Source organism: Asterias rubens, chromosome 12, assembly GCF_902459465.1.
Source record: "Asterias rubens chromosome 12, eAstRub1.3, whole genome shotgun sequence".
Taxonomy (NCBI): domain Eukaryota; kingdom Metazoa; phylum Echinodermata; class Asteroidea; order Forcipulatida; family Asteriidae; genus Asterias; species Asterias rubens.
The window spans coordinates 1,099,754-1,124,656 of record NC_047073.1 but is presented as its reverse complement, the minus strand read 5'-3'; the positions used below and the strand labels follow the sequence as shown (position 1 = coordinate 1,124,656).

General features: G+C 36.2%; 3 protein-coding genes across 3 annotated transcripts; 1 reads left to right on the top strand and 2 right to left on the bottom strand.

The window, feature by feature from the left end:
- Positions 1–404: 404 nt before the first annotated feature.
- LOC117297454 (AP-1 complex subunit mu-1) lies at positions 405–9,111 on the bottom strand. Its single transcript, XM_033780498.1, has 10 exons — positions 8,913–9,111; positions 7,751–7,907; positions 7,160–7,227; positions 6,583–6,713; positions 5,504–5,648; positions 4,429–4,555; positions 3,971–4,116; positions 2,324–2,554; positions 1,925–2,050; positions 405–1,470 (listed from the first exon to the last, which is right to left on the bottom strand). Exons 1-10 carry the CDS (start codon positions 8,952–8,954, stop codon positions 1,375–1,377), a joined length of 1,269 nt encoding a protein of 422 aa, XP_033636389.1. The 5' UTR covers positions 8,955–9,111; the 3' UTR covers positions 405–1,374.
- Positions 9,112–9,155: 44 nt separating this feature from the next.
- On the top strand, positions 9,156–17,304 carry LOC117297455. Its single transcript, XM_033780500.1, has 4 exons — positions 9,156–9,320; positions 9,978–10,310; positions 12,601–12,795; positions 13,962–17,304. The coding sequence occupies exons 2-4, from the start codon at positions 10,091–10,093 to the stop codon at positions 14,081–14,083; spliced, it is 537 nt and encodes a 178-aa protein (XP_033636391.1). The 5' UTR covers positions 9,156–9,320; positions 9,978–10,090; the 3' UTR covers positions 14,084–17,304.
- A 356-nt stretch (positions 17,305–17,660) lies between these two features.
- Positions 17,661–22,297, bottom strand: LOC117297453 (protein FAM32A-like). The gene is made up of 4 exons (XM_033780497.1): positions 22,200–22,297; positions 21,122–21,269; positions 19,987–20,040; positions 17,661–18,581 (listed from the first exon to the last, which is right to left on the bottom strand). Exons 1-4 carry the CDS (start codon positions 22,268–22,270, stop codon positions 18,513–18,515), a joined length of 342 nt encoding a protein of 113 aa, XP_033636388.1. The 5' UTR covers positions 22,271–22,297; the 3' UTR covers positions 17,661–18,512.
- Between the last annotated feature and the right edge of the window lie 2,606 nt (positions 22,298–24,903).

Sequence of the window (24,903 nt, the reverse complement as noted above, 5' to 3'; positions counted from 1 at the left end):
TCACAACCTCTCAGTTGAAAGCTCAGACTCCTATTGCTTGGCATTCAAATGAACAAATCAAAGGAGTGCGCCATACTTTTAAGACTGCAGAACGAATACCCACAAAAGTGATACAAATACTATTGAGAGCGCCCTCGCATGGTAAAAAAAAACGGCCAATTGATCCCAGATGATCAGAGCTTATAAGAAAACCTTATCACAATATCATTTTAAAAATTTGGGAAATGTCCATTTTGACTGAAATAATTCTGAAGAGCTAAATGAATATAAATCTTTGGAATGCGGATTTTTAAACTAAAAACACAATTATTCAAACGTGATCAGCAAATCTCTCCTTCCAAGCCATGACAGATATAAACTGAGATGGAATAAACTAAAAGTGTGCAAGGTACCAATAAACCAATAAACCAATTGATGTAATTGCCTACTGAGTTTTCCTATATACATGAAAATATTGATTATGACACATACAAATATCTTTACAATCTGTGACTAGTACAAGCTAGAGTAAATCTGTAAACCACTGAAATCTGCCAATACTGCGGCAGGTCTAGTTCACCGGACCAAAGCTCTGGTGTTGTCAGCAGCAGAATGTGGGTTTCAATCACAGTCATAACCACAATTGCTTGATCAAAAGTTGGAAAAGTAGTGCATTCTGCTCTACAAGCCAAGCTCTTAGTGGATGATACACACGCTTACATCCTTACTGTGAAGGGGGTAACCCTGTTTCAACCCGAGTAGCAGGTGGCAACTTGCCCCTGGTGACAGTTGATGTGGGTCGATAGCCCAAATCAGTTATGTGTAGACCTACCCTTGAAGTGACCATCCGGTCTTGTGATGCTAAGCAATTTCTCATAATAATTTTGTATTAAACCACCACATTCTTAAGTTTGTCCCTAAGAAATAAAATTTGGGCCCCAAAACAAGCGACGCATGATTTGGACTTGAAGCAAGTGACTCACGATTCAGACTCAAAGCAGGGACTTGTGATTTGGACTCAAAGCAAGTGACTCGCGATTCAGACTCGAAGCAAAGGACTCGTGATTTGGACTCAAACAAGTGACTCCCGATTCAGACCCGAAGCAAGGGACTTGTAAGACTCAAAGCAAGTGACTTATGATTTGGACACGGACTTGATCCAAACGACTCAAGACTCAGATTCTAAATGACTTGATTCTACTTGAGAATCACTTGTGATTTGAGTCAACATTACATCACATTACAAATTCAGGGGGGGGGGGACGTTCCTAGGATAAATGCTAAGGTCTGATTAACTTTGCCTGTGCATTCACTGTAGCGGAATAGCATCGCAGTTATGACAGAATTTCATTGGTTATCAGATAAGTTTTGTAGTTACAAAGTTCCCTGGTTTCCCTATACCCTGACCTGGTAGTCCCCATTCTGTGTGATGTATCGTACCCATGGCAAAGCCTGGTATCCACTCTTTTCAATAATCTTTAAGTACCGCACCTGTGGACGTTGACAACAGAAACAAAATCTAGCTTTAATCACAACTATTGATAATAATTTCATTTTGACTTCTCCATTCAAGATATTTGGGCTGGAGTGCATGACTACGATAACAATTATTTTATTAATTATTCATTTATTTAATTTTATTACACTTTATACCAGCAAACCAACTTAAAAACATTAAAAGGTACATTCCAGAAAATATAAATATCACTGAGAAAGTAAAAGAATATGCAAATTATGCAAAATTGTATAAATACCAAGCCAGGCAGTGGCAAGGAGGAACAGGTGCCACAAAAATAGTCAACTAAAATAACCCACCCAAACCCAAAAAAAGAATATCAAACTTAAAAACAAAACAGTGGTTGTCTTCAAGCAACACAGAAACTTTGAATTCATCAAAATCATAACAAATCCCTTTAAAATCTATAAACAAGAAGAAACAACCTACCTGGATGCCTGACGTAGTGAAGTAAGGAATTTCAAATTTGACGCTTATAGGAGGCCTGCCTTCTGCTTCTTCAGCCTCTACGCTGGGCAGGTTGAAGTGAGCCCTCATGAGGTACTCTTTGCCACCCTAAGGTCAAAGGTCAGAGAAAATAATTTTAGTGGGCATCTTTATTACGTGGGATTTGTATCGTATTGGTGAGCTATCAATACATGAACAAATAGTATGTTATCTTGAATCAATGATATTAATTATAAAAATAATAATAAACAGCATCTGACAAAAAATGTCATTCATTTAATAAGCAATGGGATGTGATAAATATGTAAACATTGAAAACATTTAAAGATTATTTTTCATGATAAAACAAAATTGAAGCGAAAGTAATGGAGCTGTACTTACTGGGAATGACTTGATGTGCCACACCACAGCACTCTTTTCTGGAAGGTACTTAGCATAACCGACGGTCGTCTTGAATTTGGGCGAGTCTGCATCATTTGGAACCGGGATGATAATATCTACATTGTTTGCCGTGGAACGACGTTTGAATTGACTCTTCGCTTTAATCATGTATTCCACACGGGAGTGGGTGTGGCGCTCTATCACTGACTCGATCCATATTAAGGGTTTAACCTATGAGGGGGTAAAACGGAGAGATAATAATTATAATTTATTGATTTTGTATTGCGATCTCTCCAGGACCAGCCTGTACGAAGGCGCATAACATTAAAAATGCCATAAGAAAAATTACAAACTTGTAGTTTAAGAAATGTACACCATTAAAAATATATGCACAATGGAAATCAAAGCCTTACAGGCAAAAAAGGTGCAAGAACACCATAAAACTATAAAAAGATACAACAATGTTCAGCTTTTGGTGGAAAAAATCCACTCATCTTAAGATGAAATTGAAGAGTAATCTTTTAAGGTCTTTTAAATATTAATAATAATAATAATAATAATAATAATAATAATAATAATAATAATAATAATAATAATAATAATAATAATAATAATAATAATAATAATAATAATAATAATAATAATAATAATAATAATAATAATAATAATAATAATAATAATGATGAAAACTTATTAAGTGCACAATTTCATCTAAGTGCTCAGGGCATTAAATACAAACGCATTTACAAAAACCAGAACTAAAACGTAAGCCTACGCTGAGATAGAATCTAGAACATGTGGTATAGAAACATATTACAAAAGCAATATCTATAAATTCATCAAAGGGTAAAAACAAATCAAACCATTTACTCAAATACCTGATTGAAAAGATGTGTTTTAAGGTTGATACTCACTCTCTCTGGTTATTACTCATTTTATACATTATGTTAACTACCACTAAAATTACATTCATTTATATCATCAAAAATCAACTCACAAAAACCTCCCTATGACAAATATATTTACGACAACAAACAAATAACACAAACATTTGAATGGTACAACGATCAGAGGTTCTACCGTAATGTGCTTTGAAAACAGATAAAAAAAACTTAATATGAAATAGAATACTGCATAATTGTAAGTTCATAAACAGTTTGGGAAAAAGACTTGTTAAAACAATCAATTGGTTCAGTACAAGGTGGCACATGAGGCCACTGCATTTTGTGTACAGGCCTACAGTAAACACAAAATTAAAATACAAAGTTGAGATAAAATGAAATATTATTGCAACAACGTCAGGAACATAATAATAATAGGGCCATTTATATTGCGCAACACCTATCGAAATACAAAAATGCAGAGAAAAAAGAAATACAAAATATCTATTAACCCTTTGATTCATGGTAAAACTGCATATAACATAATATGATATCACAGGCTGGCACAGTTTATCTTGTAATCATCAGTGGACAAAATTAATTGGGCAAATAGTAGGAGGGTCGACTTTGTAGTGTGAAGATGCATATACCACATAATATAATACCACAGGCTGGCACAGTTTATCTATTATTAATTGGGCAAACAGTAGGAGGGTTGAGCATTGCTACTTACGGTGTAAGCTTGTTAAGTTTCTTGACTACTCACATGTGTGTTGAGCCTGTAGGACATGAGTTCAAACTCGCCATCTGGAGGAATGAAGGAGATTGTTCGGTCGTTCTCAAAGCGAGAAAGCCGGACGCACTGGTGGAATTTAACATCTTCAAGTTCCACGGATTTACTTTTGCCGCCCCCTGAGTGTCAAGGACAAACAGAAGAATCAAAGTAAGACATAAAAATGAAAGCGGGGGGGGGGGGGGGGGGGGGGGGGTGGTTATAGTAAGAGGCCACATACATGTACATTCACAAAATGCACAGCAACTTTCTGGGCTGTAAATACCCACTGGACCACTGACTCGATTCCAGTACCTTAAACATCAAGCCATAAAAAAGTGACCTCTCAACCAAACAAGTCCAATGGTCTAGTTCTGTTATTCAAAAGGTGTACATACCAACATCAAAAGATTGACAATGAATCTACAGATAATTCAAAACTCTACACTCACTTCCTGTGTTCTCAAAAAGTACTTTATCGTTGAGTCCGAGTCTCAGCTCAGGCATGCCACTAAGGAATACTCGCATCTTTACAGCACCGACAATCTCACTCCGTAGAACGTTACCATTAGAGTTTACCTACAAGGAATGAAAAGGTACATGTAAGATACATATTACGTTACCATCAGAGTGTACCTAGTTAACCTGTAAGGAATGACAAGGTAAGATACATAGGACTTTAGAGTTTACCTACAAGGAATAAAAAGGTAAGATAGATAGGCCTTTACCATTAGAGTACTTTAGTTTACCTACAAGGAATGAATAGGTTTAAGATACATAGGACTTAAACATTAGAGTTTACATACAAGGAATGACAAGCAAAATACATACACGTAACTTACATAAGACTGAAATGGCATATACATTTTAAATTTGCATCAAGAATATTATTTGTTTTTTTTCCCATCTGTGTAATATTTTTTTCACAGAACTCAGAAAAGTACACAGTGTTTATACACATGGGTTTTAACCCAGATGGGTTTTATCCCAAGTGTGTAAACACATTTAAAAATGCACTGTTAATGACAACTACATACACAAAGTTAAAACAGTATATAAAAAAAAGGCTTTTAAGTTATACAAGTATATGAACAGATTAAAGAGTCCCAAAAGAGACAAACTCTTTGAGATTCAAAAAGCAATTACTCTCTACAATATTGTTTCAATGCAATTCAATTCAATTCAGTAACATTCATTCAATGCAGTCATTTAATACAGTAATGCACATTTATGTCGAAATAACAAAAGCAATATAGTATGAGGATTGAGGTATCATATATAGGTACACAAAGATTCAATAATAAGCAGCACAAACTGAAAAACATTTAAATATAAGGTAAAGCTTCAAATACAGAGAAATTAACAATTTGCATGCGCTGGTATTAAAAACAATAACCATTACAAACACAAACACATCCTTATACTTTAAAAACCACAATAAAGCAATTATTTCACATTAAAAGAACACATTTCCATCAATTCTCATAAAATGTTGAAATATTTACACTTCTGATTCAAGTTACTCACCAGGAGATTGACAGACTCAATGACATCAAGGAACACTTCATTCTTACGATAACGAACACCCTCACTTCTCCAAGAGACGGCGTTGGTGATGGCTGGAGGCGGCTTTGGGGCCAGCTCCAGTTTCTGTCCTACCTGGGTGATATATCTAAGGAGGAAAATAAGAAAATGGTTTACATTCACTGTTGCTTACAGAACCTGAAGATCTAAGATTGATCACAACTGCAAATCAATCTTAGTTGCTAAGTAAAGTGTAATGTCACAATACAAATCACTTTGGTGATACTATTACAAATTGTCTTCAATGAATTCTATTGCTTTGTGAAATCAGCTCCTGTCTCACGTTTAATTACATGAGCATTCCAAAATGTCAAAACATTGTATCTCGCTTAAAATAGCACAGATACACAAACAAAACAAGTACAACATTTTGGAAAATTGAGGTACAAGGTTTTTGCACTGAAAAATGTGGCTAATGCACAGTTCACATTATACAGAATGGTCTTTACAGTTATGCCACTGAACATAACCTGTGCAGTTGACTTGTTTCAAATGGTCGGTCAAATCCCTGAAAAAGAAGGTCGATGATAAAAATAACAATAACAACAATTTTAATAGTAAAATGAGATTCATTGAATGCCTCAAACTCATACCATCCTGAAGCACAACAAAGATACCGGATGTCAAATACAATTATACACCAAAATGTATAGTTCAGATAAAGATAATATTATTCATTTTAGCAATGCACATATTTATACACCAAAATGTATTGTTCAGATATAGATGATATTATTTAAATAAGCAATGCACATATTTATACACCAAAATGTATAGTTCAGTATAGATAATATTATTCAAATCAGCAATGCACACATTTAAAAATCCAACATGTATAGAATTATTCAAATCAGTAATGCACACAGCAAATATTTTAATCATAACAATTATATAATGTAATCAATTCAGTGAAACAAACCAACAATAAACGGTATCTTACAGTAATCAATAACAAATCAGCACTTTGAACTTTTGTTTGTGACAAGCGTTTTTTTTACAGAAAAGCTAAGCGTAGAACTTACTCTTGTAATATTTTGCTGTCTGTGGTCTGTGGATAGCCAAAGTCAACCAGTTCATCTAGAAGTTCATAAATCAAGACAAAGTTGTCTCGGATACTTTCTTCTTCAAGCTCTTTGAAGTACTCCACAAAAACCTGGACAAATCAAAATAAAAAACTTCTTTAGTAATTGAAATTGATTAAATAATCAGCATGCAAATACAGTTCAATGTTGGGAAAAATCTGTGTTAAAACCCTAACCATCAACAAATCTTTAAAACCGAAAGTTTTGTTCCAAAATAAAACAAAATATGCAGTTCTGCATCTTTTGTTTAATTTTGTCGCTCTGAGGACTTTACTCATAAACTGATTGTGCTTTATGTCGGATAATGCAAACCCACCATAATCAGAGTCCAACAGTTTGGGTGTTAAATTACTGAATGGTGTTGGATTGAGACCTGCACAAGTAAACTGGTTATGCTTTACATGGGACCAGGCATGCATACATGTACCACCATAATCAGTGTCCAACAGTTATGGTAATGAGTTACCACAGTATTAGAGTTTGTTTTATTGGGGAAACAACACACGAAAGTACATACCTCAACAATTTTATGTAAAATGGTGAAGACTAGAGCAACATTGGCGTTCTTCTTTGAACAAGCGACCACTGTCAGTTAGAGTAAAGGAGTCGTAAATCAGGACTGAAGTTTGGAACAATTGATTGATGCATTTTAAATTTCAACATTTTATCAGATCTCATGTCACATCCATAATGCTCATAAAATCAGAGTATGCTAGGGAGATATTACAGTAGGAAAAAGACAAAAGCGCTCAAGACAATTATTAGTGAAATGGAGGCAAGTCGCAAGCATTTGCTTGAGTCCCCAAGACAGACAGACAGACAGACAGTTAAGAAGCGAAAGCTTTACGCAAGCCTGGGATTTCATATTTGAAAGGGCAAAGCCATTTTCATTTGCAAAGAGCACTTCCATTGGAAAACCTTAAGAAACGTTTGAAGGGGCACCAAGGCCAAGACCAGGACAACAGAAGCCATGGCCTCCGTGGCCTTCTAAAACTCTAGGCCTGTTCACGAACTAGCCACCCTTCCCATTAATATCTCAATGTACATGTTATTGTGATATTTCTTGTAATGCTTCACTCAACATGTATAATTTTAAAGCAAAGGATACAGTAGAGGTTATTGCATTTGATGAACATGAAAGTGACTGATCCATGGGTGAGGATGGGAGACACTTGGCCCTCTTCTTCTCTATCTAGTAACAGCGCCATAAACTTATCCACCGATGACATGTCCACATCCCCGCGGTAGTTACGGGAAATCAGAACCTGCGGGAAGAAACAAAAACAATCAACACGTGAGTAAGTGCAGTGAGAAAAAGTATTTACTGTAATTAACAAAATAAACAAACTAGTTACACGTTTCAGCACAAAAGTATATTTGAACAAGTTTTAAACTTTGTTGCAACCTGAACAAAAACAAAAGTGGGCGTGGCGTAACATGTAATGTTAAATGAAGTAGCTTAAAAAGAAAATAATTAAAAATCCTCAACAAATAAATGTTGAAACTTAATTAATGAAAGATGCAGATTTATTTATTTCCAACACATCTAAAAATCAGGCAATGTTTGTTTTAAACTAAGATTTGCTTTGTGTAATATGTTGTGTTTGGACAACGAGTGGCCATTACGGCATACCAGAGAGTGGTCTTTCACTTTCAGTCAATTTTCAGTCAGTCTATATTTTTATTTAGAAACACACAACAAGACAACCAGCCAAGGAGAAGACGATAGTAGAAGAATGAATGAGCTGGCCAGGAAAAATGTTGCTTTACTTAAAATAATTCGGCATGTTAAAAATAAAGGGTTTTTAATCATAAGTTCAACTATTCCAATGAAACAACATTCTTTGAAATTTAAGGATAACTTTCCGTATGGCGCCACCACTTTTTCACTCATTTTTACAAAACGGGATATCTCATTTAGGTAAATAAGAGGATAACTTTCCGTATGGCGCCACCACTTTTTCACTCATTTTTACAAAAAGGGATATATCAATCAGGTAAATTAGATACTATATTATTTTATTTCGAATGAAAAAGTGGTGGCGCCATACGGAAACTTTTCCAAATAAGATACTATATTATTTCATATCGAATGAAAAAGTGGTGGCGCCATACGGAAACTTTTCCAAATTTAAAGCTAAAACGAAACATGTGGTTTGTCAATTTGTAGGAAAATATAACTGTCCGGATAATGGGCACCCTGTCTACACAAACTCAATGAGAAAACTCAAAAAGAAAATGGACACTCCTCCCTCCCATTTTTAACGTACCTTTCCCTTCAGGTCCAAAAAGAAAACTGCCGACAAAGACATGATTGCAGTATAGCTTGTGTCCCCTCTATCTATCTCCCTCGTTCATTTGTAGTAAATCAGGAACAATAATCGAAAATTCTACGACTGAAAAATGCTGCCTTGTCAAACAGATTTTCGTGTCGCGGCGGCTGGAGAGACGATGTGGCCTATCCCAACATGCATTGGGGTTGACCTCGTTTGACCTCTTGGGTTCAATTTTTTCAGCTGTGTGCAAAAATCAAAACACTGGCTCAATATGTGTCGACGAAATCAGCTGGCGGTTCAGATGTTGTGAGATTTGAAATTGTGGATTTATGTCAAGAAGGATTTTGTCAATTTTGGGAGTCTTTATTTATTGTCCTGCCGTCCCACGTTCTGCCCTGATGTGTGAGTATGTCTTACACGCTAAAAGTATTTAAAAATAATTTTAAACTAAAAAAAGAATTAATTTGAATTTTCTACTTCTAAATTCATTTCTGTGAATGTGATGATGAGAATTGACTTTAGAATCTCAGATTTTCTGAGTTCTAGCCTTGTAAATTTCATGTAATTCAGCATTTGGCTGCAAAGTTATTTTATCAATAAACCGATGAAATAATACATAACAAAATTACTTATTCCGAATTTAATACATTTTACGAAAAAATAAAATCAGGAAATGGTTCGGATATGTTAAAAAAATAAAGTCATCTTTCAAAAAAAAAAAATTGAACAACTTCTAAACAGACCATACAAATAGAATAGAAGTAGAAGTTTGTGTTGTTTTAAATGTTCAACGTAGTCATATTTTAATTTGTTCTTATTTATTTTAAAATTGTGCAAACAATATTTTCAAAATCAGTTGGAGAAGTCGGACCTTTTTTTTTTCCGTTTTATTTAGTCACTGCTTTCAGCTCTTCTTGAAAGTGGTATTATTAATATTAATAATATAATGAACATTTATAAGGCGCCGGTATCCGCCATGACTGACGCTCATGCCTTTTTGACAATTATTATTGTTATGATTGTGATTACTGTATTTTTTGTGTCTTCTTTTCTTTTCAGAATAACAGAAAATTGACTGACCAAAATGACAATCATTTGAGTCTTAATAAAAAACAACCTGCCACTGCTAATCAACGATCCTACTCATTCACAACTCATAACATTTAACAACAATGCAAGTACCAGGGAACCCGTTCCAGACAGCTCAGTCATTTGAAATGAACATCGCTGCACCAGCAGGCGGATGCATGAACGGCCATCACCACCTTGGAGCAAATGGCGCCCTCAACGGCAGCTATGGATTTGGTCAGAAGAGAAAGAGGGTGGGGGGAGAGATGATGGAAGAGCCAAGACACAAAAGGTGCAACTCACTGGAGGCAAATGAGTTCAGGGGTAAAGATTCTCTTCAACCTGGGCCCAATTTCATGGCTCTACTTACCATAAGCACAGAATCGGCGCTTACGGAAGCAGGGAATTCTGTGCTTCAACAAGCGTATTTCACGAGTAAGCGGCGAATTTCAGCTTGTGCGTACTCCACGTTACTAGACATTCTACGCTTACAAGGCTAGCGCAGAAATTTGGCGCTAGCATGTCAAGCGGGAATCAGCGGTAAGCAGAGCCATGAAATTGGGCTGAGTATAGCTTTCTATTGTACAGTGTACTCCTACAATGTAACTAATGAACCATACTGTAGGAATCAGCCTGCCCCCAATTCTCCAAAATCAACCAATTATTAGTTTGTTTCAAGAGTGCCTACTGCCTCCAACCTCAGAATTAACCCATTATTTTTTAGTGCCTACTGCAATGCAATATGAGTTTGTTTTGCCTACTGTCTAATCCTCCAAAATCAACCAATATTAGTTTGTCAAGAAAACATTTGAACTGCCTCAATCCTCCAAAATCAACCGTTATCATAGGATTTTCAAACAATTGGAGTAGTAGAACCCGGCTTTTACTTAGGCAACTCCTCCCGTCCCAGGTATAATAAGTTAGCTGCCTGCGTATTATGTTTGATAGAATTGAATTGTATTACTGTGTTTCTTGAAAGTTTGATCAGACAAACTGAGTTTCAACATCAATGACAAGTTTAAGTTAAGGCCTAAACCACATACAAGTTACTATTTTAAAAGTTCCTTTTCACGGTCAAACTCGGTCAAAGTGTGATTGAAGTCTAGTCAATTCTTTTTTAATTATTTCGTGACTAACTTTGTTTATTTACTTAATATAATAGGCTTACTTCATTACCATTGGTATAGGCCTATGTACTCTCTTACCCAACTTGATTGAACTACTTTATTATTAAAATTACACAGTTTACAAGTCACAGTTTACAAGTCATGGGGTTTCCTGATAATACAAACCCAGAGTCTACATACACCTAGTAATACCAACCTGGAACAGTGTCCTGTTTGCTACTTTTTGGCACAGTGACCTTGTATTTAAATTGAATTTTTTAATGAAAAAGTTTACGGGGTGTTAAAAGTAAAGTACTTTATAGAAATCCAAAAATATGATGTAAGCAGGCCTTGATTTTATCTTTGGGAGGGCGAATCCATTCTATTGTTGGATAACTTTTAGAACGGCAATTCTAGGTTTTAACCACAAAAAAATTCACTCTTTAAATCCTTGCTCTTTTTGTCAAAGACCTTTGTGAATATTGTTGTTCACATCTTGGTAGGTGAAAGCATTTATTACAGTTACATAGCAGAATAATAATTTTTTAGAATAGTGCCGACCTTTAAAAAAATTGTGTTTAGAATACTGTCGACCTTAAACAACAATTTGTTTACAATACTGCCAACCCTGTGTGTATTCATACCTAGGCCCATCATAACCATGAACTTTGAAACATGTTATGTGTGACTGACTGTCAAACAAGGTTCTTTGGAGTGATAATGGCCACAAACTTTAAAAAACATGTTTGTGTTACTTTCCTGATGGCTCATGACACAAGTAAACTTTTTTGTAGAAGTTTTCCTGATGCTTTTTCCACATCAGTGTTTCATTATCGTTAATGATTAGTTCATATTTGAACTAAAATGGGGGTCTGCCTTGATTAAAGGTTTAACTTGCAAAGTGTATGCACAAAACGCTGTTGGTATGCACATACAAAATTGTTCCATAGAAACTGAAGACCCACAATTTATTTTGATATGGCCAAGTTCACTTTGTAAACAAATTCCTGTATGCCAAATTCCCAGTCCATCCAGGCTGCTGTGTGTGTTGTAGTTCATAAACAGTGTGCAGGAACCATGGAGAAAGAAATATGAACCAACTGTGAATGCTGATAAGCTTGAGTGTTGATAAGTAGTAGTAGAATGCATCAAATGATATTTGAATGGCAAGTTTTCAGTTTTGTTTGGCACTACTTGAACAAGGTGCATGGCAGGAAGCGTGCACTTTCCATTGGGTAGTGAATTAGCATTTAACATTGCATCCATACAATTTGGAATAGACATGATTGAAGTACTTACTAGTTTACTGCAGATAGGATATAGGTGAAGCAATACTGATTGCTTATTAGACACGCTCCACTGAATGTCCAGTACAGCACGGAACAACGACTGTCTTGCACTAAATCACCAGTTTACCTCCTAACCAGCCTTCAGCATGTACATGCATGAAACAGACAATATCATGGAAAGCATGAATGAAGACTACATTCATTTTTCCCCACCACCAGGTCGCAACTTCCTGCCGGTCAAGGGGTCAGACAACGTCTTCCAGTCCGAGGTCGTCAAACCGAAAGGAGAGACGATGTACCGCCCTCTGACAGAGGATCTTCTCATTAATATGCGACACATTGAACAAGTCAGCTTTGGGATGGGTGTGTACTTCATTGGTGACCTGCGAGGAAATTACGTCCGGTCAGATCGTGGTAAGACTTTTTCTACAATCACTAATAATAATCTGTAATAAGTTGTTTTAAATGTGCAAAATCATGGAGCCTGTTTTAACTATTACTTCAGCTTCCTACATGGTTTCCTTTCTTCTGATCCTTGGTAGAGTCAATGCCATACTACATGTTTTTAACCTGGCTAGCCTTGTCAGGTTGGTTTGGTAGTCAATCCAGACTGGCATCTAGACAAGAATACCAGAGTTACTAATAGACCTATCTGTGTTACATTGTACCCTTGTTTGCCGTAACTCCAGCAGTGGCCAGATGACATGCAAATATTCAGGATAGATCTACTTGTTTTCTACTAGCCCACCTTGTTGAGCTGTAAAGGCTCCGCTTTTAACATCGGTCTCATCACTGTTTGCCACATGTATGATCAGTAATGGAGTGATTTAAGATGAAGTTTTTCTCAAGAGAAAAAATGTGGGATTTACAAATTTGAAAAAAACGTGGTCTTACCATACCGGTATTTCATCTTGATCTTGATATTTTTACTGCACAAATCGCCTCAGATGTGGCTGTTGACGTGCATCTGTAGTCATGGTAGTTGTACAATGTATTACCAAACATGCAATATGAATGAAATTATAAGAGGCAAAATTCCTGGCTGTGCATACCCAGGTGCCTACTTCAAAACTCTTCAACCTGAGGCAATACCAGCAAACAGGTTGCAATAAGTGCAGAAACAAAAACCGGCTACTTAGGCCTATACTTTTTCACCTGCTACTTCAAAAACTGTGGACAACCCTGGAAATACGTATACATGTAGAAAGTTAAAGTAAACTCTGTCAAATTGGGCCATGGTTGGCCAGTGTTAAAGACACTTGCGAGATATTAATGAAAGAAAAAAACACCATTGTCACACCATGGTCACACGAAGTTGTGTGCTTTCAGATGCTTGATTTTGAAACCTCAAATTCTAAATCTGAGGTCTCAAAATCAAATTCATGGAAAATGACTTCTTTCTCGAAAACTCTGTCACTTCAGAGGGAGCTGTTTCTCACAATGTTTTATACTATCAACCTCTCCCCATTACTCGTAATCAAGAAAGGTTTTATGATAATAATTATTTTGAGTTATTACCAATAGTGTCCACTGCCTTATGTTTATCCATGTACTCATACTACGTGTTTTTCTTTTTGCAGGTCATGTGGTCAACATGTGGCGTTTTGATACAAATCAACAGAGACTCTTTGTCTCCAGGTCCTTGCTCTTCACCGATCTCATGAAATTTACCGAACTACAAAATATTCTACAAACAATGTGAACAGGCAAACACAAGATGAAGAAATAGATGTCACAATGGGGCCATGGATTGGTTGAACATAGTTTTTCCAGATAACCGTGTCTCCCTTAATTTTACCTTAATTTGTAAACAAGATGTAAACACAAACCATATTAATTAGGCCTACTGATTGTAAACAAAAAAATAATAATAATGTACCAAACATGCATTTACTTAAACGTTTTACATCCATGTACTGTAGTATTTCTTTAGAAAAGTGAATCTTTTTTTTGCATTGAAATGAAGCAGTACATGTATAGATCTATTAAATAAACAGTACATTTCTTAGTCTTGAATTATAAAATGCACGTGATTACTTTTCTAGATGTGAGAGTATTTCAATGAAATCATGGCTATAGTTATGTTTCTTAAAAACATGGTTTCATCTATTCAAACTAGAATTGTTGTGTGGCTCTTTACATACCCACTGGACCACTGGCCAGAGGCAGAAAGCTGCATAAAGCTAAGCAGAATATACTGCTTGGCAAATTTCTTTGCTAAGCAAAAATTGAGTGGGGCACCACCAGCCACAATACTGCAAACTAACAGTAAATTATGGCTTGTAGCCTGTTTCTGCGAAGCAATACTATTTTGTGCTTAATAGCAAGTAGTTTTGTTGCTTGGAAGCTTAATGAAATTGGGCCCTTGTCACGTGATCAAAGAGTTGCTACTTTAGGAAACTCATGATTGATGCAAACATAGTCACCAATATTGATTACTTCATAAAGTATTGCTAATCCAGCTGAACATATTCTATGCAAAGTTTGTATGTAAATTAGATGTTATTTCTGCTGTATATAATTGTAAAACTGCTGAAGTATGTGTTCTCCCATCGTTAAAATTAAGGTAAATGTATAAATACAACGGTAATAGTCAATTGTTTTTCCTCTATACAATTCTATGAAAATAGAAAGAAAATAGTGTGGGCCCCTTTTAATAAAGAAATCAAGAAAATACGATAAATATTGTTGGGACTGAAAACTAAAAACACAAGCAAGGCTCTGGTCTGTGGTTGGATTTGAACCGGGGTCCACAGAGGTGAAAGGCACGCAAAGCAACCACTGAGCCAACCAGAATGCCCAGTGTGATAATGCTTCTTGCCGTCCATGCAAGCGCATCACTGTGATTACAACGCCATGGTGCATTTAAATTTATACAAATATATGTTAATTTGAAAACACATTGAACTACAGCAACCAAGTTTGATTACATTGTATGTGAATAAATAATAGCAATGATTTCCGTATTAGACCAGCATTAATGGTCATTTGGTGTAAAAAAACAAATTGTGTAGACATATACTAAACAGTATATTGTGTTTCTTGTAAACCTTTAATCTCATTTTCAAATAACAAATTATGAAATGCTTATTAAATCCATGTAGCTATCGGTATAACTCCCGTCCAACTGTGGTAAGTTTCTTAGCGCTGCCTAGCTGTAAGCAAATTTTCAGGTTAAAGAACTATAGCTGACAAATCTTGCTTATAAATAGGTAAGCGCATTTCACATAGTAGCAAGAAAATTGGGCAGCCAGCTTGAGCGTTCACCACGGATTGGCATTGTTATTATATGTCATTCATTTTCATACAGTAAGCATACCTTTTCATTAGCTTACAATTAGCAGCACTTTGAAAACGATATTTGCACAGTTGGCACAAAAACGGCCGTTAGGCAGCTCTATGAATTTTCCACAGGAGACCACAGTACATATTAAGCCATGGGATTTCTTGATAACATGTCTACATACTCTGTGGCACTCTGTGGTACTATGTGGTACCAGTGTATAAGAGGGTTTTAATAATGTAAACACTTTAAAAACACAGCATTTAAAACTATTTTAAAAAGACATAGTACAACATGGTGTTTCCGCAAAATAGCCATCCATGTGTGGTAATGTTACGATCAAATTTTAAAGATTTTGCAAAAGTATACTTGTAACAAATAAAGCCATTACTAAAGGGGCTGTGTCGTCACGACCAAGGATGCATGTGGCTTAACAAAGAGTTGTAAACTCTCATCCAGTTAATGCATGCAAGTGCGCTTCCTCAATACATATAATGATATAGAAGAAGGCATGCGGGCCCATCAGGTCATAATTCCATGTTCAGCCGCAGGCCTGCCTGCCTTGATCATGACAACACAGCCGACCCCTTCATGGGCTGGCTTACCAACTTCAGTTCTCTTGTGTTTCTCCCATTCAAATCACTGAACTGTAACCTGAGTGAGTGAGGCTTGGAGTTTAAGTACAGTCTGGCACCTTTTTATAACATGAATTCAAACAACCATGCAGGAATTAGGAAAATATGGGTAGGGAGCATCAATTGAAAATTGTGTTTAAATAGTTTATTTAACCAAGTTTTGCAAATATTGCTGTGAAATTGGTTCAGTTATCATTGTCAGTGAAATGTAAAATGTCAAATGACACTATATGTGAATCCGATGCTGTACCTTGGGCTGTTCCCTAGTTACCGGCTGTGGCTGTACTAGCAATATTTTTTTAAGAAGCATAGGCTGCCCTTAGTACTAGCAGAAGCCACAGCCACAACTGCTGATTCCCTAGTTACCGGCTGTGGCTGTACTAGCCATTTTTTAAGAAGCATAGGCTGCCCTTAGTACTAGCAGAAGCCACAGCCACAACTGCCGATTTAAAAATAATCATAATTTATACATCTCAGATAGTCGGTGTGCTATATTAATAGGATTGTAAAACTAAATTGTATCACAGAAATCAAATGGTTTCCTAAAAGAAATACTACAATAATATTCAATTTAAGTAAAATAGTTTAAAATGGAATAAGTTAATGATGATTGAATTAACACTTTTCTGCTGTTGAAAATTACCTCAAAGGCTGGTTGATTAAGTCCTAGTAGTTAAGAACAAAAATTAAAAAAATACTTTAATTGAGAGGTGAGCTTCCTTTGCCATGGTCTTGGCTTTAGACAAAAGGAAAGTTACCTTGCTGCCAAGAAACTAAATGTCGTAACACAACTTGGGTTATCCAAACCTATGGTATAACTATGGTATAATTATAGGCTCACCCTTCATAATTGACATGTATGAATGTACCTCATTTGATCATAGTTGTATGTCTATTTTGTAGAAGTTATCTACTCAGAAAGTAACTGTAATAAGAAGTTACTATAAAAATTGTTTTCTGGTCAGAATCTGAAATAAAAACCAATCGCCATTTTTGTAAAAACAACTCAAGCTTGTATTTCTAACTTGATTGAGTTCAATTGTAGTAATATTTCATGAATATTAGTGAAGCTGGTTGGCCTTGTAAACCATTACTTGGTGCTTTAGGAATAGATCGATCCACTAATCTCCGCCCCATTGCGTATTGACAAATCACAACGCAACGAAGGTCCCACAAATAAGCTCCGACATGCGTGCGTGTATCTTGGCGCGCGCGGCAGAGTTGTGCAGAAAAGCATTGGAGAGCCCCACGTGTTCTTGCTCACACGTGCGTCCTGGGAGGAGCCTACTGGATCGATCTATTGTCTCATACTTCAAAACGTAGCTCCACAATACCATGCAGGAAAATACTGAACTGAATGTTATAGGGCCTTGAGCGTCACTGAGTGAAGGAGGAACGCACTATAAGAAGCCACTGATATTATTATTATTAATTAGCATGCGGCTCCAGCCTAATTTTCCTGCAATGGTTCCTTTAAATCTAGAGAAGGAAACCATGGGTCAAAGGTCAGAAGAACTACCAGGATTTCAGAATAAAGCAAAGTTGCTGACATAACACTTAAATTCTGTGTGGTTTCAGGCTACGTCAATCTCCAAAAAGAGTAAAAATAATTTGATGGAAGTAGTAGGACACTTTTAGACAAAATGTCTGTTGTGCTGCCGAGGGAGTGTTCCTTTTCAATACCATGGATGAGATGTGACGAATAAGAAAACTCCTGAAAAAAAAAAGTTTCCCTTTTTATCGATCCTGAACCTCCCAGATGCTACAATTCAGGAGGCTTACAGACTGCAGCTCCAGAAAGATAAACCATACAGGTTTGGACACAATGTGGACGATCTCTTTCCCCCTTTGGTGACTGCTTCTTTCAAGAAAAGCTTAACGTCAGGAAAATCCTCAGAAATCAAAAACTTAAAAACAGTCAGTTGGTTGCCTATAAAAATAATATTTTATCGTTCCCAAATAACTTGCCTCCTGCTCTATGTGTAGCCATCATCATATTTCAACACACGGTATAACGTGTATAGGTCGAGTTTCCCAAATGAAAAGTACATAAATCCATGCCACCGTGGTCCATGGAAACATTCAAAAGGAGTAGTGGCAAACCTCGCCAGAACTTCCTTGAACTGAGCAATTGTTCTCATTTGATTTACCATTATCCAGTCTCTGTGAAACGGCTTCAACAGCATCTGTAAAGATTTCCATAGACGTTTTCTTCACTTGGTCCAACTGACTTTGGGGATGTCAAAGTGCTCAGTTAAGGTGTCTAACTTACTGTTGAATTCCTGCAGCAAAAATGAGAAGGAAAGAACAAGATTATATTCTGGATACTTTGTGAAACTTCTGCTAAACTGCAACGAGGCTGTACTACATATCGAAACAATAGCCTTTATCATGTCTTGTTCCCTGTGTGCATTAGCAATGATGAATACTGATTCTCATTGTACCAGACTGCTTTGCCCTTCCAGCCTCGCTTTAAAATCACATTGATTGAAATGGAAGGTACCGGTTTACAAGATGACTCCAACGTGATAAAGATCTAATGCTAACCACAAGAAAGTCGTTGCCGCAGTTTCATTCATTCATTCATAATGATGAAAAACATTTGTAAAGCACCTAATACAAAAGCCTCTAAGCGCATAAAGTGAACAATTTTAAATAATACAATGAGTTAAAGATCCAATACAAGGACTTAAAGCAGATTACAAATAAGCAGCTTCAAACAATTGAGTTTTTTAACAGAGACTTAAAGCAGTGTAAAGAACTAGCGTGGCGAATATGCACAGGAAGACTATTCCAAAGAAATGGAGCAGCGTAAGAAGTTAATCCTTGACCATCAAACTGTTGAAAGCAGTGACTGTTGAGATGATCATAAAGTCTGAGTAGGGGCATAATGGTGAACAAGATAAATAAGCAGGAGATTGACAAGTTAACAAAAGAAATTAAAAAATGGAACAAAACTTAACTTAGAGCAATATCATGAACATGTATGTAGCAGCCAAAGGCTGAACTGTACAATATGTTTACAGTAAAAACAAACAAATTACATAATAAAGTACAGATTAAGAGCACAGATACTTCACAAAGGCAACAAGGCGATTGCCTCCATGCCCCCTGGTCATTGCCCTGGTGCCCTTGAAATGCTCCGGCAGAAATTAACAATTTCCTCATTGGGTGCTCTTAACCAAGGAGAAAATGCCTTGGTGCCCTTGCCCTTTTAAAAACAAAGGCCTGCCTGAGACTGAGAGCAATAGTGACAATTCAAAAATATTACAATCCAATCAGTGATAAAAATACTCCAGAACCAGCCTAATCGAGGGCGCATAACAGTTAAAATGCCATAAGAAAATTACACAGAAAAAGTTTGAAAAAGTACACCAGTATAAACAAGCAAAAAAGAACTCAAAAGCCATACAAAAGGTGCACAAACACCATAATACTGTAAAAACTGTAAACCAATGCAATTTAGGTATAATAAAGCACATACAAAGTTCACAATCAAATAAAGCAACTTTCAAACAGTAAACCTCTAGAGAATAGACGCTTCAGTTTTATGTATTAAATTGGGCTCATAAATTATGGACATAGAATAGATTTGACAACGGATTCAAAACAATAGTATCATAAAAAGAACACACAAGTTCACTTGTAAATATACTACTTCCATACTTCGTTCAGCCTTATACTTACATTAACTCTGTCTTTGTGTTTCTTTTGGGCTTTTTCCAATATCCGTTGTGTTTGCTGTAAATAGAAGGGTACAATATAAGTGTAATTATTATCAATTACTCTAATCAGCATTGGTTAGAAGCCAAGGACTTTCTCAAAAACAGCTTATTTCCATCACAAATCGTAAAACAAAAAACAAGACAAACAAAAATAAATACAACACTAAATATTGAACAGAAAATAGTGAACAACAGCAGTCAAAAATGTACAAAACTGTTAAAAATTAGATTGAGATGAGAGATGCTGTTATACTGGCCCTTTGGATTGATAGGAATTATTAGAACACTTGATGTTATTAGGGTGTAAAAACTGAAGTAGATCATAAATTTCACAATAAGGCATGTACTACTCTGCAAATATAAGACAAGCATTTTAACAATGAGGGAAAAAATAAATGAATATTAAAACAAAAATGGGATGGGTTTACAAGTCCCTAAAAATCGATTGTCATTGGCCTTTGTTATTCCTGCCTTTTCTAGACTGGTTAAAAAAAACTCCTTAGCACTTTAAATCAATTTGTCACCATCTTTCATGCAGCGACATATGGGTTGAAAATCACAAACTTTTACAAATTATAGATATTACTCATGTTATTACAGTTCACATTTTCAGCAAGTTTCAGGACACAACTGTTTTGCACTTACACTAATTAGCATGACTGACTTAACACTATATTGTCACTTAGCATTTCTATGAAGTAACATTAACAAAGTACTGACATACTTGAAACCAATTTTATAAATTGAAACACATGCCATTGGTTTTCTGCTCTCTTTTTTTCTTCAAGTGAACGTTAAAAGAATTAATTTCGAAATTAATTTACAAAACAGTTTGAACATGTTTAAAACATACTTAACCGTTTTGTACCAAATGAAGATGTCAGCTTTGTTTTGGCAAAATCTTTTGTATTTTTAAAGTAGTAAGCAGTCTCCAAAACAGCAGTGTTACAAATTTCAACTGCAATTTTTCAAAACACAGATATTTGGCAGTGGGTAACCATACATCAGTTTGTGTTTTTGTGGCGCAACAGAAGGACTGCTCCCTCAAAATAATATGCAGTTTGTTGACATTAATATTTGATGAAATTATGACCTACCCGACTCTCCTGAATCTTGGCAAAGGCTTTTTCAGCCGGTGTTCGTCGGTCTCTTTCCTGCTCTTTGATTTCTCCGCTGTTGTCATCATCTGCCGTCGTTGAGATCTGATCGATAATCTGTTTGGAAATCTTCTTCTTCTTCTTCTTTCTAGGAAGTAAAACATACATTTTGACATACATTTACAGTCATTGAAAACTACATGTTGAGGAAACTATATGTTTTCAAAGAAAACACAGCCGGCTGTACATCACACACTATTGTTAATGAACCCCTTTTGTTTGTAGTTTCATCAGCCAATGCTTGTTACAATGTATGGCAACAAAATTCATATATTTTCTGAAAAATCCTTTAACCAAGACAGGAATAGTACTTGGAACTTAACAAGGAGGTCAATTGGGTAATACTAACAAAAATTATAAGAACTCGGGTCAATTAATAAAAACTCAAATTCTCTTTAACATTAGCCCCACTCACTTGTGTGTGGCCAAATGAAGTGGTTGTTCTGCTGATATTTATATAATAAAGTATTGAATAACTTTGCGTATGGCGCCACCACCTTTTCACTCATTTTTACAAAAAGGGATATCTCATCGAGGTAAAAATAGCGACTATATTATACCATATCAAATGAAAACATGGTGGCGGCATATGAAAACTTTTCCAAAGTATTTATCCGTATTTATAAACAGACTATAAACCCCATGGTAAAACTAAAGAAAGCTAATTTTTGTATGGTTTTATAAATATATATATTTTTAATCATGAATCTGTTAATCAAACGTGCCGAATAAATACTCTTTGTTACTATTAGTAATAGTAGAAGCCCAATACTTAATAAGACCTTCTCCTGGTTGTCGTAAGACCCCTTTTATTTATTTTATAAAACAAGTCAACCAAGTCTATGTCGTTGTATAAAACGCAGGCGAAAGTAAACCGCGCCGTGGTTCCAAACATTTTGTTATTAAACGGCTCAGTCGGGCAGGCCCGAGGGGACCAGGGCACAATTTTTGACACGGTTGGTGAGAGGACAAATAACCAATTATGTCTTTACCCTTAAACAGTCAAAATATGTCTTACTTTTTGCTCCCAAGGTCGCCAATTCCCTTAAGTTTCAGAGTTCCACCAGCGCATTGGTACGGAGACGCCATTTTTAAAAGACTTGTGTGAGTCAATGAAGAACACATGCAGGGAAAGTTGGTTTTGTACCAAGTTTTGCGTGGGCTCTTTCAAAAGTCGTTTAGTTATAATATAACTCTTTGGATATTAATTTTAATAAAAACTAAATTATACAATAATTAGCTCTGTGTTTATCATCAATAATTATCATCTACATTTTACACAGTTTTTATCATAAGTTTTACAATATTGACAACATTTATGTGATAACTTGCATTCTACAAACGAGATATTTTTATAAAAAGGCGTCATCAACATTCTCCTGGAAAGGCATGGGTTCTACTAGACTTGTGGACAAGTCGTTAAATCGGCCCCACGCGCTGAGATAGTGCCCCCGACAACACTGCTCTCGCGCGAACTCACTGCTCTCGCGCGAACTGATGGCTCCCCGATTTCGAATGAGGAGTCGAAATCGGGGAGCCATCAGTTCGCGCGAGAGCAGTGAGTTCGCGCGAGAGCAGCGTTGTCGGGGGAGCACTATCTCAGCGCGTGGGGCCGATTTAACGACTTGTCCACAAGTCTAGGGTTCTACATAACAAACGCTTTTCAAGAACCCACCAAGAGGTGGCGCCCTTCAACAATAACGGTCACGAATAAGGGCGGGGATTTAAATTATTACATGGGGGGTTCACTGATGGTTTTTAATATAATGGCGCAATAATAAACATTTTATGGTGTAAATTATTAAACGGGGTGGGCGCCGAACATTGTCTGCCTGTGAACGGAAAAATAGTTTGAAACAAGTGAAATTATCACATTAAAAAAAATTAAAAATTAACATTTTACTCTGGACAATTTTTATCTCAATGGGCCATACTTTTGACCGTGTGAGGGCGCTCTCAATCACTTCCGGGGGTATATTCATTCATACCCAAAACAGTTTTTAAAGATTGGAACACATTACCACCACAGACATCTAATCCATCAGAGACAATAAGAATTTTAAAAGGAGCCGTTATAATCCAACTCTAAAGCAAATTGAAACTATGGCGCAACAAAAGTGACAGAACGCCTATTAATTTGTGCAGGGCGAATCGCGTGTACCCCCGGAAGTGATACAAATACTATTTATAGCGCCCTCGCGCTGTCAAAAATAAGGGGCATTGTTCAAGCTTCACTTGGGGACTCGGATCTCAGTCATTGTAGTTTTCTTTCAAAGCACCAGTCTATTTCTCTCAGCAACACTTTGGGTTACACCGACTCAAATGAAAGAAATACAAAACGGCTGTGCCATGACAAAAATCTATCGACTAACAAATCTTAGGCTTTAATCTTCTGTACAATCTTGTCGTCGTCAGTAGATATTTCACAGTCCAATAATTACTATGCTTTAAGCCCGGTTCATACTTCCTGCGAATGCGAATGCGAATCTTGACGTCACAAATTCCCAACGAACAATTCGCAGCAGTTGAACTCTGCTCTACTCCCTTGCGAATAATCGCTGCGAAAGGAGGGTGTGACGTCAAATTCACGTCAAATTCGCTTCGCATTCGCATTCGCAGGAAGTATGAACCGGGCTTTATTTATAACAGTATGTACACAAAAGGGCACACTCTAACTATGATAATCTGCTGTCATGCTAAGATTTTAAAATTTATCAACTATGTCCAACACATCAGCTTCTATTTTCAGCTAATTATCATAACCAACTTATACAATTTATTATTTAATTTGTTTTATATAATTGCACTGGTGTCACACATCTTCACAATAACTAAGCAGACATTTTTAAAGCAATAAAAGTAGCGCCCGGTCAGTCCTTCCAACCCCCTTAAAAAAACCCTTGTTCCCTTGAAAAGCCAAACAAAAGTCCTCAAACCGAAAGAAAATCTTTGACATTTCATCCCCCAAAATACAAGAGAATAAAGCCCCTTTACCTTTCAAAGCTATACAACAAATAGATATTGCATTTTATTCAACATTTTCTTACGAACACCAACAAATATTACACAAAACATATTCATGCGTAGAATATTTTTTGTTGTGTTCCTTCATTGCGGGTTGGTGGGAGGGGGGGGGGGGGGGTACATGTAACTTTTTAATGACATTTTCCGGCAGTGCAGTTTGGAGGATTGTTTCACAAATTTTGTTCCAGTAGAATTTTGGCTGGTAATCCGTTAATGCTATGAATGAGTACAAATGCTTTTCAGCTTGATGGACCCGTGGCAACAATAGGCAGCCTAATGTAAATAGTAATACAGATTTGACAGAAGTTTAGCGACCAAAATGCCTTAAAAAATAATAATAATAGCAACAATAACAGTCAATTCAAGGCATTTGTTTTAGCACCTAATATATAGCTGGATTCCCAGCTTTGATATAAGATAAAACTTGCAAATATATACAAAGCAATTTTTCTGACAGGAAATTATATTTTCACATCTGATGCAGAATAAGGAGACAATACTCTGATGACATACAATGTCTATGTTGCGGAAAGACTGATAACTGCCTTAATGGAACCTAAGCTGTGCTGGATGTTCAATTTGTCAGGGTCCAGTTTCACTGTCTGAACTACTTATGAGTTTAACTCAACTTTCTCTTCAAATACGTTTATAAAATGCAAGTGTACAACACACAAAGTCTCAAAGATTTGGTTTTATCG

Bases quoted from the DNA above. Each gene is read 5' to 3' on its own strand.
- LOC117297454 (XM_033780498.1), bottom strand. From the start codon at position 8,954: ATGTCTTTGTCGGCAGTTTTCTTTTTGGACCTGAAGGGAAAG. The intron at 7,228-7,750 runs GTATCCTTTGCT...TCTAACTGACAG, and splicing joins CAAATGCAATAACCTCTACT to TGGTCGCTTGTTCAAAGAAG. The intron at 4,556-5,503 runs GTGAGTAACTTG...CATTCCTTGTAG, and splicing joins TTGAGTCTGTCAATCTCCTG to GTAAACTCTAATGGTAACGT.
- LOC117297455 (XM_033780500.1), top strand. From the start codon at position 10,091: ATGCAAGTACCAGGGAACCCGTTCCAGACAGCTCAGTCATTTGAAATG. The intron at 10,311-12,600 runs GTAAAGATTCTC...CCCCACCACCAG, and splicing joins GGAGGCAAATGAGTTCAGGG to GTCGCAACTTCCTGCCGGTC. The intron at 12,796-13,961 runs GTAAGACTTTTT...TTCTTTTTGCAG, and splicing joins TTACGTCCGGTCAGATCGTG to GTCATGTGGTCAACATGTGG.
- LOC117297453 (XM_033780497.1), bottom strand. From the start codon at position 22,270: ATGGCGTCTCCGTACCAATGCGCTGGTGGAACTCTGAAACTTAAGGGA. The intron at 20,041-21,121 runs GTAGGTCATAAT...TTCTATTTACAG, and splicing joins CCAAGATTCAGGAGAGTCGG to CAAACACAACGGATATTGGA. The intron at 18,582-19,986 runs GTAAGTATAAGG...TTTTTGCTGCAG, and splicing joins AACACAAAGACAGAGTTAAT to GAATTCAACAGTAAGTTAGA.